The sequence below is a fragment of the Mauremys reevesii genome, linkage group 16, assembly GCF_016161935.1.
Source record: "Mauremys reevesii isolate NIE-2019 linkage group 16, ASM1616193v1, whole genome shotgun sequence".
NCBI lineage: Eukaryota > Metazoa > Chordata > Testudines > Geoemydidae > Mauremys > Mauremys reevesii.
Genome location: NC_052638.1, coordinates 20247912 through 20262738, shown reverse-complemented (window position 1 = coordinate 20262738; position 14827 = coordinate 20247912). Strand labels below are relative to the sequence as shown.

The 14827-nt window shown below is 39.2% G+C and overlaps 1 protein-coding gene and 1 long non-coding RNA gene across 9 annotated transcripts in view; one reads left to right on the top strand and one right to left on the bottom strand.

The window, feature by feature from the left end:
• Nucleotides 1-13107, top strand: part of PHKB (phosphorylase kinase regulatory subunit beta) — a 187166-nt gene extending 174059 nt beyond the window's left edge. For 3 of the 7 annotated variants that reach the window (XM_039503738.1, XM_039503734.1, XM_039503736.1), the window contains 4 exons: nucleotides 4953-5082; nucleotides 5506-5613; nucleotides 7178-7318; nucleotides 12438-12575. In XM_039503738.1, coding sequence (XP_039359672.1) covers nucleotides 4953-5082; nucleotides 5506-5613; nucleotides 7178-7318; nucleotides 12438-12575 — 517 coding nt within the window. Of the gene's footprint in view, nucleotides 1-2412; nucleotides 3011-4952; nucleotides 5083-5505; nucleotides 5614-7177; nucleotides 7319-12437 lie in introns of those variants that run through there. The other 4 variants (XM_039503733.1, XM_039503740.1, XM_039503735.1 and 1 more) reach the window with 3 other exon arrangements.
• Nucleotides 13108-13322: 215 nt separating this feature from the next.
• The window catches only part of LOC120384737, a 106651-nt gene continuing 105146 nt past the window's right edge, over nucleotides 13323-14827 (bottom strand). For both annotated transcript variants that reach the window (XR_005589071.1, XR_005589072.1), the window contains exon 4: nucleotides 13323-14107. This is a non-coding gene — a long non-coding RNA (uncharacterized LOC120384737). The remainder of the gene's footprint in view (nucleotides 14108-14827) is intronic.

Genomic DNA, 14827 nt, shown 5'->3' with positions numbered 1-14827 from the left:
TTCCCTGTCAGTAAAGGAGATAAATACCATATATTCAATTCACAGCTCACTTCCAAAGCATATAAAATACATCCATGTCATTTCCATACCTGTAGCAAGGTAACCATTTTAAATCTATGCTGCCTCCTAAGGCTGGTGTTCGGTGTCTGTCCCCACTTACTAAATTGATATATACTGACTGTGCAGTAGCTCCAGGTCCAATTCATATCTTCTGTCTCACATCCTGCTCGTGGTGGTTGTTTCTACTCATGCTGGCACTGCACCAGCTCCAGTTTATTTTCTTCCAGATGCAGCTTTTCCTCCTCTAGACTCTGCTGATTCAGGGAACTCTTAATGGCATCTGGTTGTTTCTTCAGTCACCGTGTACATCATCCTCTATACCTCCCTCTGGGATCCCAGTCCTGCTGGTCAATTCTGCCCTTTGTCTCCCTTGACCTCTGCTGGACTACCAGTGAATTGAGTGTTCTCAAGTCCTCATCCAGTTCTGAGCCACAATTCCTTTTCTGGTCATCTGTGTACAGCAGGCCAACCAGCTGTGTCTTTTTCAGCTCTTTAGAATTTAGCTTTCTTTTGCTGCACAACTCTTCCAGCTCATCTTTCCTGAGCAATTCACAATTCATTTTTTTCTTCTCTTCCCTCCCCCTACCCCCCCAAAAAAATATATAGAACAATTTTTCTCTTGTTTTTTCCTCTACAATACTTGTTTTTGGTGCTGTTGTTACTTACTGGAGATTCACTATTGGCGTGATCCCACACACACGGCCACCAATATGTCACAGAGTTAGCCATATCTGTGGCCCCCTGAGTGCACCCCCTCAGGTACCAGGCCTGATGTCTTGCTGGAGTTTCACAATCCAGCCACTCTTATAGCCCGGGGCCTGGTCTAGTACCCTGTGTATCTACCATTCTTATCCTGCATGTTTTCTCTTCGGGAGTCTGTGATGAGTGGTGTATACGGTGATCGAGAAGGCTGTCTGTGTCACTGTGTACACTGATTCAGACAGCCTTCCAAAAACAAAAGTATTATTTATTTTAGCAGTAGTTAAAAAGCACTTAAAGAAGAAGGATTTTAAAACAACAAACAGTCTACATGCATGCCTGTTGTACCATTCCCTGATGGTAACCTCGGCAGACCTGACTTCTGTAGACATCCCAGCAAAGTGTTGTGTGTTGTTCTGGTTCCCCCAAACAACTACCATGTTCCCCTTGAAAGAAGGACTCTTTTAATCCTACCTACAGTCCCTTTCTTCTTCTATGTTCATGGGCCTTTTCCTGCCCTGGTCCAATCCAGTTTTTGTAGGTTGGCTGGAGAGGAGACAAATATCATCAAAACTAATAATACATAATCCGTCTACCTTGTCCATCTGGCCAAGCCAGAGCAATCCACCAGCTAAGCTGTAATGGACTCAGGGCTTGGCTACACGGGAGAGTTGCAGCGCTGGTGGTGGCTTTACAGCGCTGCAACTCACTCACCGTCCACACTTGCAAGGCACATACAGCGCTGTATCTCCCTGGCTACAGCGCTGGCTGTACTCCACATCTGCCTGGGGAATAACGACTGCAGCGCTGGTGCTGCAGCGCTGGAGTGCCAGTGTAAACAGTGATTAATCTTACTATGCTGTAACTGACCTCCAGAATTTTCCCATAATGCTTTTAACTAAAGAACTCTCTTTGTTTTGTTGTGAACTCGGGGCTCCCGGAGCTGCTTATCTGAAAAAACAAACACAGCTACTGTTTGCTGTGAATGAGGCAGGCAGGGGGATGAATATCCACAGCCTAGTGTTTGCTTGAGGAGAGAAACAGCACGGCGGGGGGGGGGGGGAGGAAGGGAGTCTGTCGGAGCAGCAGCTTATCTGGTCTGCAGGCTATTTGCATTTAAGAGTGAATGAGGGGTCGGGGAAGTGGTCAGAATTTGCAAGGCAGGGAGCATGAACGAGGAGGTGAGAGGAGCCGAGGGTTGCACTGATATCGCCTTGGGCAAACTTAAAAGAAAGGAAGGGATCAGAACTTGCAAGGCAGGGAGCTGACACACAGTGTCAGCTCCAAAAATCCACTCTCTCTCTCCCCCACGCTCCCTGTCACACTCCACCCCACCCCCATCTTTTGAAAAGTACGTTGCAGCCACTTGAATGCTGGGATAGCTGCCCATAATGCCACTCCCAACACCACTGCAAACGCTGCAAATGTGGCCACACTGCAGCGCTGGTAGCTGTCAGTGTGGCCACACTCCAGCGCTTTCCCTACACAGCTGTACGAAGACAGCTTTAACTCCCAGCACTGCACACCTGCAAGTGTAGCCAAACCCTCTGTCTCTTTCTGACCCCTTTGACAGTCCCATGTGAGAGCAGGCAGCCTCTGCCAGAAGCCTATTCTTTATCCCCTGACGGTCACCTCTCTGTCTTTTGTCTTCAGACAGGGACATGCTGAGTTCACCACCTCACCTACCCAAAGCATTGATCATTCAGTCACTGGAGCTTCCATTGTGCTTCTGGAACCTCTGTTGATCTGGGTCAGTTTCAGCCAGTTCCTTAATGACTCATTCATTGTAGCCCAGACAGCAAGGCGACACCCCACCTGATGTCACCTGTGCTGCCCCAACAGCAGACTTAACTCTTTCTCCCTCCTCCCCCACTGGGTAGTACTGCAAAGTATAGAGAGGAACTGAGGCACACACAGGATTCATAAAAATATTGCAGAAAATTCCCATTTTGTCACACTAACCATGTTTTCTTAGCAGGCCTATCTGTGTTTGGCACCTGCCAGAAACTACCTTTTGGGAGTATGACAGACCTGTCCGTCTGGCACTCTTAACTAAGAGCTGTGGCATTTTAACAGTTCAAAAAGTCTTTTGTTCCCGACTTCCGCCTGAAGCTCCAGCATGGCTGGAGGAAGACTTCACAGGGCTTGTTCCCTTAAGTTCTCGTGACTAGGATTATCTCTAAAGCCATTGCCTGCCTTCCTGCAGATATGTATAACCACCAAGAATTAAATAAACTCTTAGATCCCAGATAGCTACCAGCATCATAGTAATCTAATAAACAGATTAGTAATTAGATTAGTAATCTAATAAACAGTATATATAATATTCATAATAATAATACAGATATCTCTTTCGTTCTTCACAGAGAGTAAAGGTAACCGAAACTGGTGGTTATTCTGTTACTCTGTTCAAACACTCAAAATGCTATAAGGTGGGAGTGTATCTTAAATGAGGAGTTTAAGGTTGTAATACATTTTCTAACAGCCTAATGGGACCAGCTCGTTCAATTATAGAAAACTATTCAGCACAGCACTAATTAAAATGTAGGTTACCTACACAAATTGGTGTGGTAAATAGTTCATAACATTTAGTTTTCTGACTTCTCTGCCGCCAGTGTCTGGCACATGCATACAGGTTAGATGTAGTGCTCTCCTAAACAAGACTTGTCAATTTTTAATAAAACAGCTATATCTTTGAGCTGAGAGATGAAGTATGAAATGAGGCACCTGATCCACAATTCCTTTTTTTTTTCTGCACTCCTTTTTAGTAATATTAAAATAACTGAGGAAAACAGCACTTACCCTAAGAACTTAGTTTGGTTTCTCGGGAAAGCTTTTTCAGTTCAGTACAGAGAGCTTGTACAAACTCCTGCTGCATGGGAAAATATTTTCTCCTTCAAAGAGAAGACCTCTGAGGACTATAATGCTGCTAGGAAAGATTTTTTTTTCCAGCTAAATAAAAGTATTATAAACTAACTATGAAATATTGCTACCATAGACGGTAATTTTGTAGACGGAATTTACTCATTACAACCATTACCATTATTACCAGTTCTCACAGTTTTTTTGCTAGTCTTGCAATATTTGTCTTTCTTAAAGCCTCAGCACTGGGAGTCATGTTTTTTTGTAAGAATCTCATCTTTCTTTTTAAAAAATGTAAGTTTGTAGTCCTTTATAACTGCAAAGAAAAGTTTGAAGATATGATCCACTAAATGCTCAAAAACTGGATGACAAATAAACAGAATCCAAAATGTATTATCCTTTAAAATCTCATGATTAAGCTGATCTCATAATTTTGTGGGATCTGACTCATGATTTTTCAATGCTCGTGGTTGGCAATACTGTACTACATTAGTCTACTAAACCCTTTTTATTAAATTAACAGTACAATCAACTTCATAAATGTAGGTTTCTTAATTTCTTTAAAATTACAAATGCTGTAAAGCACTGAACATTTGGGATGAAGCACCAACAAAATTTAAGTTTACCAACTTCAATTTTTTTTTATTTTATTGGTATAAAAATGTGTCTTCAACTTAGTACATTTTTTGTATTCTTATTTGGAATTGCAGGATTTAATATGGAAGCTGTACTAGCACTGTAAATTGTATTACATACAGTAGAGGGGATAATAAAGGAAATATTTATACTGTAGTAGTACTAGCATGGATCATGGTTTCTTCTTTATGCAACGTGTAAACATTTTGGTGTCATACAGATGTGCCTGACAAATTATATCTCAGGTAAATTAAATGGCAAATTTGCTTTCCCTAAACATATATATGTTTTCTTATGTATTATAGATGTTCTGTCAAATTTTTCCCTAGTGCCTGGTAACTCCATTGACTTTGGAGTTACAGCAGAGTTTAATTTGGCCTATGTCCTGTCCTGTGTTCTAGGTTAAATCAATTTAGGTGTTAAATTTTTTAGACCAGTTAATAAGACACCATCCCACATTTAAGTATAACACTCCAGCTTCTAAATCATCTTGCTTTTGTTCTTTTTAGGTTCTATTTTTATTTCCATATGAAATATTTATCAGGAAATGCAACACATACTGTGTGTGCATCATTGATGGATATTTATTGTTATTGCTTACCCTAATGGCTTAATTAAGCCACAAAGAAAGCTTTGTTTTGAATCTGAAACAGATTGGTTTTTCAAGCTCTTCAGTCATTTTGTTTTGTCCACAGATGTTGGCTTAACAGACGTCAAATAGATGGTTCTCTGAATCGAAGTCCCCATGGCTTCTATGACAGGGTGTGGCAAATCTTGGAGAGAACCCCCAATGGTGTAATAGTAGCAGAAAAATATTTACCACAGGTAAAAAGAAAATATTTAGAGAGTTGCACGTTGGTTTTTAAACTACTGAATGCATTGCCTTTGTATTTTTCTTCTCTTTTCGTAGAATATGTGCTACAGATAACAAAGGATTCCAGGTGTAAAATAACATATTGCACATATGGTGCTGGAAGAAGCTTTGAGTTTACTATGTGCTTGTAATTGCACTGAAAATATTTTAATATTCTGAAGGGGAAAAAAAATCTCAGACAAGACTCCTAACAGAATGCTGTTATCATTGACTAGAAATTTGCTTCTCCTTTGATCCAACGGAACCCAGATTGTTAATGTTGGATAAATAATCCACAACAAATAATCCAACCAGTTCTATTAGAATTTTTTTTATTGAAATCAAATGGTTAAAATACATGCAGCATTTTATTATTTGTATTATTTCTTTTTCAGCAGCCAACACTATCTGATATGACTATGTATGAGATGAATTTTTCCCTTCTGGTTGAAGACATGTTGCAAAATATTGACCAGCCTGAATACAGACAGATTATTGTAGAGGTCAGTACCATATGATTGAGAAGTTTTATATACATGATTTGTTTGTAACAATTTTGAGAGAGAGTAACTGAACCCCATAGAGAATTGAATTAACAGGAGTGGTTTAAAATCACAGATAAGCACTTGCAGATCCAAACTACTATGGCAGTTCTTAGGATGCTGTCTCCATAGATTTTTGTGTTTTATATTAAGCAGGTTCACATTAATGTATTTGGATAACGCATTTCAGGATGGTGGGGTCCCCACACTGCACCAAACAAAGCAAACAGTAGCCATAGAGTTAATAATACTGGGCCAGGGGTGCAGCAGACTTTCAAACAAAAAGATAATTCCAAAATAGCGCTGTATGCCTCCCCCTGCTTAAGCCAGGGGATCCTTTCTTCAAAGCCCAACTGTTCTAAACACCAGTTCACCTGCCAGATGACAGCTCCTCCCTCCCATCTCTCTTTGGATTGCCCAAGAGCCACACTTGCCCCAGTGAATCAACAGTATTTAACCACTAGCTCCCTCCAGTGTTACAACACCTGCTAACAAAGTGAGGCAATAGAGTCCTACCATCCTGTTATGCACCTTTCCCCCTAGAACCAGGCCGTGGGCGTGCTGTCTGAGCAAACCAGGGGGCAGTTCTCCCTTCAATAGCCACCTAGTATTTCTTGCCTACAACTTTGAATCTGTCCCTGGATATTACCTGGCACTTAGGAGTTCAAAACTGTTTTGATCATGCCCAACAACTACTGGTATGTTGAGTACAACATCTCAACCTGCAGCTGAAAGATATGGTCTGGAGCAGTGGGTCTCAAACTTTTTTACCGGTGACCCCTTTCACATCGCAAGCCTCTGAGTGCAACGACCCCCCCACAATAAGTTAAACATACTGTTTAATATATTTAACATCATTATAAATGCTGGAGGCAAGCGGGGTTTGGGGTGGAGGTTGACAGCTCATGACCCCCTATGTAATGACCTTGCGACACCCTGAGGGGTCCCGACCCCCAGTTTGAGAAACCCTGGTCTAGAGTCCCCAAGGACACAAGTGATCAATATGCAATCCACCACCAATTGCTAGTCGCACTCTTAAGGCCTGCAAGCCAGTCAGGCAAGTCAATTATTCCCATTTTAAAACTGTTCCAGCTGCAAGGAATTCAGTATCCTTGGACTTAAATTTGTTGTTTGTTGCTTATATAGATTCCATTCGTAGTACATCTAGATTTTAGTTGTTTAATGTCTCTCTGATTTACAAATGCTTGCCCTTGCCTACAGCTAAGCCTTTGTCTATTCCCTAGCGTTGGTTATTTGCTCAGATTACTGTAATGATCTTTTGACTGTTCTACCTACTTCATCAATTTCAAACTTATATTTTACATATATGCTTTTTCAATATATAGAAATTCAAAAATTACCTGTTTACATTGCTATAATGAAGATGTTTCTTCAGGAATCGCTATATGGCTTGTATCAAGCATGAGCTTGTGTTTACAGCGTCATCTTTTATGTAACCTCATTTTAAACTGGCCTAAAATTCAAGGTGGTTTTTTTTGTTTGTTTGTTTTGTTTCCTATTCTAGTTGTTAATGGTTGTATCTGTTATTTTGGAGAGAAACCCTGAGTTAGAGTTTCAGGATAAAGTGGATTTGGACAAACTGGTGAAAGAAGCATTTCATTATTTCCAGAAAGATGAGACCAGGCTAAAGGGAGTTGAGAAACAAGTAAGTAAAATATTCACTTCGTGTAAAATTTACAGTTCTTCTCAGTCAAAGACAAAATTTGGTAACAAATTGTAAATGTGTGAGGTTGAAAATAAAACAGACATACAGAACTCCCAAATGGAATCCATGACATTTAATTCTATATAAGTACTATGTAATATGACAGGGTTATGGATGGATTTTGTAGTGCCTGTAAAAGTGTCTTCATAGCAACAGAGACGGCCATCGTAAATCTCTTTGAACTCAAAGTCCTTGAGGGCTAGACAGCCAGCCCACACAGGTGCTTGAAAGAAAGTGTGTCCTACCTCACTGAATGTTAGAATGATTGTTTAGGAAAAAGTTGGTGTCTTAAAATGAAATGTTTCCTCCTCTTTGATAGGGGAGCAAGAAGGTAAGCGGTGGTGATACCTAAATAGATGCAGGATATGATATTTAAAAACAGCCTGAAGTTAGGATCCTAAATCCATTCTGAGGCACCTAAATAAGTGCCCAGATATTCAGAAGTGCTGAGTACCCAGAAACTTCAGCTGACCTCAACAAGAACATTTTGGTGGTAACACAAACTCAGTTTTGCATCTAAAGTGTTTACCCATTGATTATTGATTCTAGAGGAGGTGGCTATAACCTACTGAGCTGTTTCTTCTTCAGTAGTTTAGGAAACAGCACTGGTTTCTAATTAAACACCGGTCACTAAATAGTTCTAAAGAAGATATTCCAAAATGATATAGAAGTCTTCCTTCTGCAATGGCCTCTGTACATTCCCACTTACAGAATTTGATGCCTCTAGCGGTGAACTACACAATTGTATACCAAAGTTCTATCTACTGGAGACAAGGGCAGTAGCGTGCGTATGCTTGGATGACATGATTGGCTCTATCTACATAAGGAAGGGTACCTCTGACCATCTCAATTCCTTCACTACCGCTGCAGAGAGCTAAACTGAACTACCTCTCATGCACATGAGTTAATTAGTCTATCTTCTTATAGTTAGTTCTTGGTTAGTTCCTTATAGTACAGTTAATTAGTTGTTGCAACTGCTTGCCTTGGAGTCTGGGTCAGCTGATTCAGGCTCACAAGGCTATAAAATTACAGTGTGGACATTCTGACTCAGACTGGAGCCCAAACCCAGAAGTCTACACAGCAATAAAACAGCCTCGCAGTCAGAGCCCCACAAGCCCGAGTCAGCTGGCATGGGCCATTCACGGGTGTCTAGTTGCTGTATAGACATACCCTAAGTTATCAAGCAAGAGTCACACCCTGCTTTCTTATACAAAGTGATCTATTGCACATTGTGAGTGGCTCAAGAGGTGGGTGGGGAAGCAACAAGTTAAGAGAAATAGAAATGACTGGCTGTAAGAATGAAGGTCAAATTAGGCAAACTACCTGTTACCCCAAGAAATCCAAACTACATGTTAAACTGTATATTGTTATATATGTTAAAGAATAAAAGGGGAAATACAGTCTTTGAAATGAAATCTAACCACTTGTTATTTACTGGATACCGATGGAAGCAACAGAGAAACTGAAAAAGCTGAAATATGAGCATTTACCAGGCATGTGTGCAATAGAAATCAGAGGATGGCCCCCTCCATCAAGCCCTAAAACTAAGGTATATAAAGCTGAAGTCACCATGTGCTCAAGAAAGTTGACTGAACCCATCAAGTAGCTGCAGAATCTTGAGTCCAGCTGACACTTGGACCAGCTGTATGGAAAGGACTCTTCTTCCATCTCAGGGTTAAGAAGGATAACAAGTGGTTAGATTTCATTTAAAAGTATTTACCCTTTTATTTTTTAACATAAATAACTGTAGTCTGCACTCTCTAGTGAGACCTCCTGTAATCACATTTTAGATTTTAACTCCTTTGGAAGTCCAAGCAAACTGGCATATGACTGAAAATCATAACTTTAAGTAAATGCTTTTACTATTCTAAATGTGTCCCTTTTGGATCAATCAAGTCAAAGAGTAGTGATCATACTCTTAAAAGTGCTTTAAATACATGTGCATCATTGGAAGTGTGATAAATATTAGGATTTGAGAATTTATGATAGTAAGTAAATGTAGTAAGAAATCTTTGTGATTTGCATTGTTCCTTGATGTAACCGCTGAGCCTCAGTTCTAGTATGTGATAACTGCTTGCAAGACTACTGGATGTGTAACAGATCTAGAACACTGGTTGTGTCTACACTTGAGTGGTGAACCGTTGACTATATACTAATGTGGTTCTGGGCGAATTAATAAATTGTTAGTTGGTTAAGAATAAGCATATGTCCTGATTTGGGAAATACTCTTCAATTTAAAAGTTGACCTGAAAAGAACCCAGTGTTTAAAACTAAAAATCGAATGCTCCCCTGACTCAGTAAAAAGGGGTTATCTTATTAGATACCATTCTATATTGGCTATAACAGTTATCCAATTGGCAAACCAAGTTGGTTAGATTTCAACATAAGAATAGCCATATTGGGTCAGACCAAAGGTCCATCTAGCCCAGTATCCTGTCTTCTGACAGTGGCCAGGTGCTTCAGAGGGAATGAACGGAACAGGTAATCATCAAGTGATCCATCCCCTGTTGCCCATTCCCAGCTTCTGGCAAGCAGAGGGTTAGGGACACCACCTTTAAAATCTAACTGGCATCTCAGTAAGTTCATAAAAAATTGTCCCCCTTTCACACTTACAAAGCCCTTCAGAAAATCTAACAGATTATGTGTTGCCATTGGGAAAAGTGTAAGGAAAAGCCTATCAGTAAACAGAGTCTTTAAACCCAGAGGTACCAGTTCTCCGGCCAAAGATGCACTATGTAGTTGCCTATGTAGCTTGTCTGAGACAGATCCCAATTGTAGGGATTTGAAAAGCAAGAATAAGGAGTTTTGTTCATACATTCACTAACCACTACTAATTGGATGTGGCACAGCGATCCAGTGCTTTGTTTGATAAGGTGGTGCTACACAGGGCCGCCCAGAGGATTCAGGGCACCTGGGGCAAAGCAATTTCGGGGGCCACTTCCATAAAAAAAACGTTGCAATACTATAGAGTACTATATTCTTGTGGGGGCCCCTGCAGGGCCCGGGGTAAATTTGTCCCACTCCCCCCACCCCCACCCCTGGGCAGCCCTGGTGCTACAGTTTATTTTTCCTAGAACTCTTTGCCCTTCATTGTCTGTGGTGAGAGTGGGGGCACTGTGCTAATCTCCCATACAGAGGAATGTACAGATACCCTTAAGGAAGTAATAAGGGTTACTTACTAATAACAGTTGTTCTTCAAGAGCTACCTCTGCACATGCTACCTACCACCTTTCCCTCTGCCTTAGGAATATGCAGGCTAGGGAGAAGGAACTGAGGTGGTCAGGGTGAGGAGTGGGCTCCTCCTTATACAGATTAAGACAATGATGTCATCTTAACAGGAGAGCACTACAGTACACCACAGTGGAAAATGCTTTGTTATACAGTTCCACAGCTCAAGACTAGAGATGTCAAATCCCTAAATTGCGAATGCACGCAGGTAACTCTCAAAGAACAGTAGTTACTAGTAAGTAACGCATTTTCCTTAAATACTCATGAATGGAACTTTATATGATTGTTTACAAAGAGAGATCCGATTTAGAAAATGTATTAAATTAGCTCCTTAGTTTTAGGAGTAAGAATTGTCATTAACATAAAATAAATTAGTGGTTTGAAGCCAGAATGCATTACTTAGTAAACCCAGATGGGAAACTGTTTCTCCACCCATGAAAATTTTCAACATTTCAAAAATGTTCATGTTCCACAGCAGGACCAACCTAAGATCTTTTGGAAACTTTCATGAAAAAAGCATAACAGAGACACCCACTCCAGCCTAGCTAATAGCCCAGTAGCTAGGGCATTCACCCAGGATGTGGGAGACCCAGGTTCAAGTCTGTGCACCTCCCACAGCCTGAGTGAGGGCCCTAGGCTTCGGTGGGTGTCTATCTCAGACCAGAAATATGTTTCAGTAAAAAAGTTCCAGTGTAGATGAATCAGCATTTCCCAATGAAAAATCCTTCTGTCAAAAAGTTCCTGACCTGCTCTACTTCTTAGTACTTCCCTGTTAATACTTCCCTATTAACAATTATTCCAGCACAGAAAGCTTCACATGGAGTTAAGGTGATTTGCATTCATTCCCCAAACATAAACTAAAAATACAAGAAATCCTTAGTTCAGGTTTTTTCACAAACTCTGGCCCTGATTCAGCAAGGTAATTATAATATTCCTAACTACCTTACTAAATCAAGATCTTTAAAAATCAAGCAAGAAAGATCAGGGGTAAAAATCCATACCCTTGAGTGCCATAGTTACACTGACTTAACCTCCAGTGTAGACATCGCCAGGTCAACAGAAGAAGGCTTCTGTCGACCTAGCTTTCATCACTCCGGGTGCTAGTGTTCCTAGAATGATGGAAAGACTCCTTCTGTTGCTGAAGACTGCGTCTACACTAAGGGATGATGCAGGTGTAGCTACTGTGCTGTAGCTATGCTGCTATAGTCTCTGTAGTGTAAATATGGCCTAAGTATCAGTAAGAAGTCAAATTTTTCATATCATCCCTAACTGAGCTTTTAAAATACCTGGACTCTTTTATGTGATGTGAGTCTAGGATGAAAATATTTGTTTTTTCTTATAAGGTTAATGGAATAAGTCCCATACTTTAGCTGCATTTTTAAACACAACTTTAGTCATGGAGTTGAAACCAGCCCCACCATAATGTTTGAAGAGAGATTACCTAACTAATATGTTTTGCAAACAATGTGAAGAAACTGACCTGTCATTAGGAAATTAAGAGGAAATTATCTGACCAGAATATGTAATATGTTCTTTCACAAAACTATGCCCAAATACAGTAGGCGCACTCTAAGATTTCTAAGAAAGTCTTTAAGCAATTGAACACATATATATTGTACCTTTAGAAAAATCTTAGATTTTAAAATTCCTGTTTGACAACTCATTGAACAATGATTGTCATACAAAAAGACTGACAATGTCAACAATGAGAATTGCACTTTTCACCTATAAAATGGTTTCAATTAATTTACTCTGTACCAATTGTTAATCTTGATTCTTATCAATCAACACTTTGATAGAAAAATACACTTTTTTGTTTTTGTTTTTATAGGATGACATGACTTCATTTTACAACACTCCCCCAATGGGAAAAAGAGGAACATGCAGCTACTTGACTAAAGCTGTGATGGATTTATTGTTGGAAGGGGAAGTGAAGCCATGCAGTGATGATCCCTGTACCATTAGCTAAAGTTCAGAAAGAAATATAGGAACCATTGCTTATTTAGGTTTTAGTGTAGTTTTGCATGTGATGTTTAATTTCTATTTTGAAGAGTAGTCATGGGCAGTACTATAAATCTGTACCATCCTTCACTGTGATAAACAGAATTGCTTAGGGTAGTAAATGCCACAACTGATTATTTGGCAGTAAAAATAAATGTATTTAATCAAGAAAAAAATCTCAACTGCAATCAGCAGTCTTCACCTAAATGTCAAAATAGTGTGCTGACTGAAAATTATGCATGAAGCATGACATACAGTTCATATTAAATGAGCCCCATGATATTTAAATAAAGTTGGCTGGGCCTGTATTTTTGGTTATGCAACTGTTTAAAAACAAATGATACACTTAGTTATTTGTGTAATTTTGAACTAACAGTTTATGCAATATTTATTACCTCTTTCTTCCATTTGTACTGTAATTATTACAAAATGTTTACTGTAAATGCTGAGTGAAATACAGCCAGAATTTTTAAAAACAGAGAATGCATTTGAACACAAAATAGATTGACACTTAACGTAAAAGCTAGAGTGCTTTTGTATTTGGTCACCTTAGTCAAAGTGTAGGTAAAATAAAAACAATATTCTGCACAAAATATTTTCTTTACAATTCAATTTAATTGGTTATAAACATATGAGAATTGTTTAGGGTTTTAATGGCTTAGTTATAACCTGATTACACAGATTGCAGACTGCCAGAAAATGAATACAAAATATGTAGAATTGCTTTTTATATTTTAAATAAATGTCATTGCAGCTAGCCACATGTTCAAAAGTTTGTATGAGATTTATAAATTAACATTGGAAACATTAGTTAACATGGATGAAAATTTTTAAAAATGTATTTAATTGAAATTAATATTGGGAAGATGACTGAAAAGAGACGTTCATTAAATATAAGCATTTGACAAGTTCTTTCCTGTATTGATGGTTTATTTGTCTCCTATGCTTGAAGATTAATATAGAATCTACAGATTCTAAATAACAAAGCTTGAATTATTTTGAAGAAGGTAGTTTCCACGTTCCTTTATAAAAGCTTGCTTTTTTTATCAATCCCCTTTGAGTCTGATCCAGATCTCGTGGGAAGGACTCCCATTGCCTTTTATGGCTATTGGATGAGGCCCTTTTGAGCATATATCATCAAAACAGATGTTGTGACGGAATAAAATATGTTCAACTGATTGAGATTTGTGTATAGTGTTGGTAATCTAATAAATGGTGGTACACTACAAGAATGTTTTACAATAAATTGATTTCTTTTAAATCTATATTAAATACATAGTAGTGAAATTGAGCCACAGATATATGGTGAACAGAATATGAAAATAATGGAGTGAAGATCGGTGCAGTTTAAGTACCTACCCAGAAATGAATTTAGGGCTCGTGTTCGCTGATGATGGTCGTGGGCCTACAGTAATCTACAGAGTTTTTCTTGTTGATCACAATTAAATACTTCTGGAACCACACAATGAGGCGATTGGTTGCTGAGTAGAGAAAGGATCCCTGGTCAACAGAATTAAAAACAAATTGGAAAACCTGTTATTTTGAGGCTAATAGTAAGAGTTAAATATAGGTGCCACTGGCCTTTTAGTTTCAAAATATTTATAAACACCTGCAAGAGAAGTTAAGTAAAAATATTAACACATTTATCAGAACATTGCAAGACTTAAATCTGATTTAAAGTTTATGATCTCACAATGACTCATAATTTTTTCCAAAACCAAATTGTTTCTAATGTGTTTAAAAACGATGAAATGCTGTCAGTTGAATATCACAGTGAACTCTCAGCACATTGAGTAGTATCCTGCCAGGAGGTTTTTAAGAGAGTGGATAGGAGAGACAACCTCTTGCTGTGACTGTGTCACCAGGAGCCAGTCAGCCAGGTATGAGACGACTGTGTGTCCTTGGTGTTTTATGTGGGCCGCTACCACCATGAATACCTTTGTGAATGCTTGTGTCATTGCGATGCTGAATGGGAGGACATGGAACTAGTAATGTTGGTGTCCCACCGTGAAGCGGAGGAACTTTCTATGAGATGGGTGGATGTCTACATTGAAGTATGTGTCTTTCATGTCAAGAGCTGCAAACCAAGCTCCCGTTGGAGGGAGGGAATGATTGATGCCAATGTTATCATTCTGAACTTTAACTTCCTGATAAATGTAGTTAGTAGATGAAGAACTAAGATAGGTCTCCACCCATCGCCCTTCTTCAGGATGAGAAAGT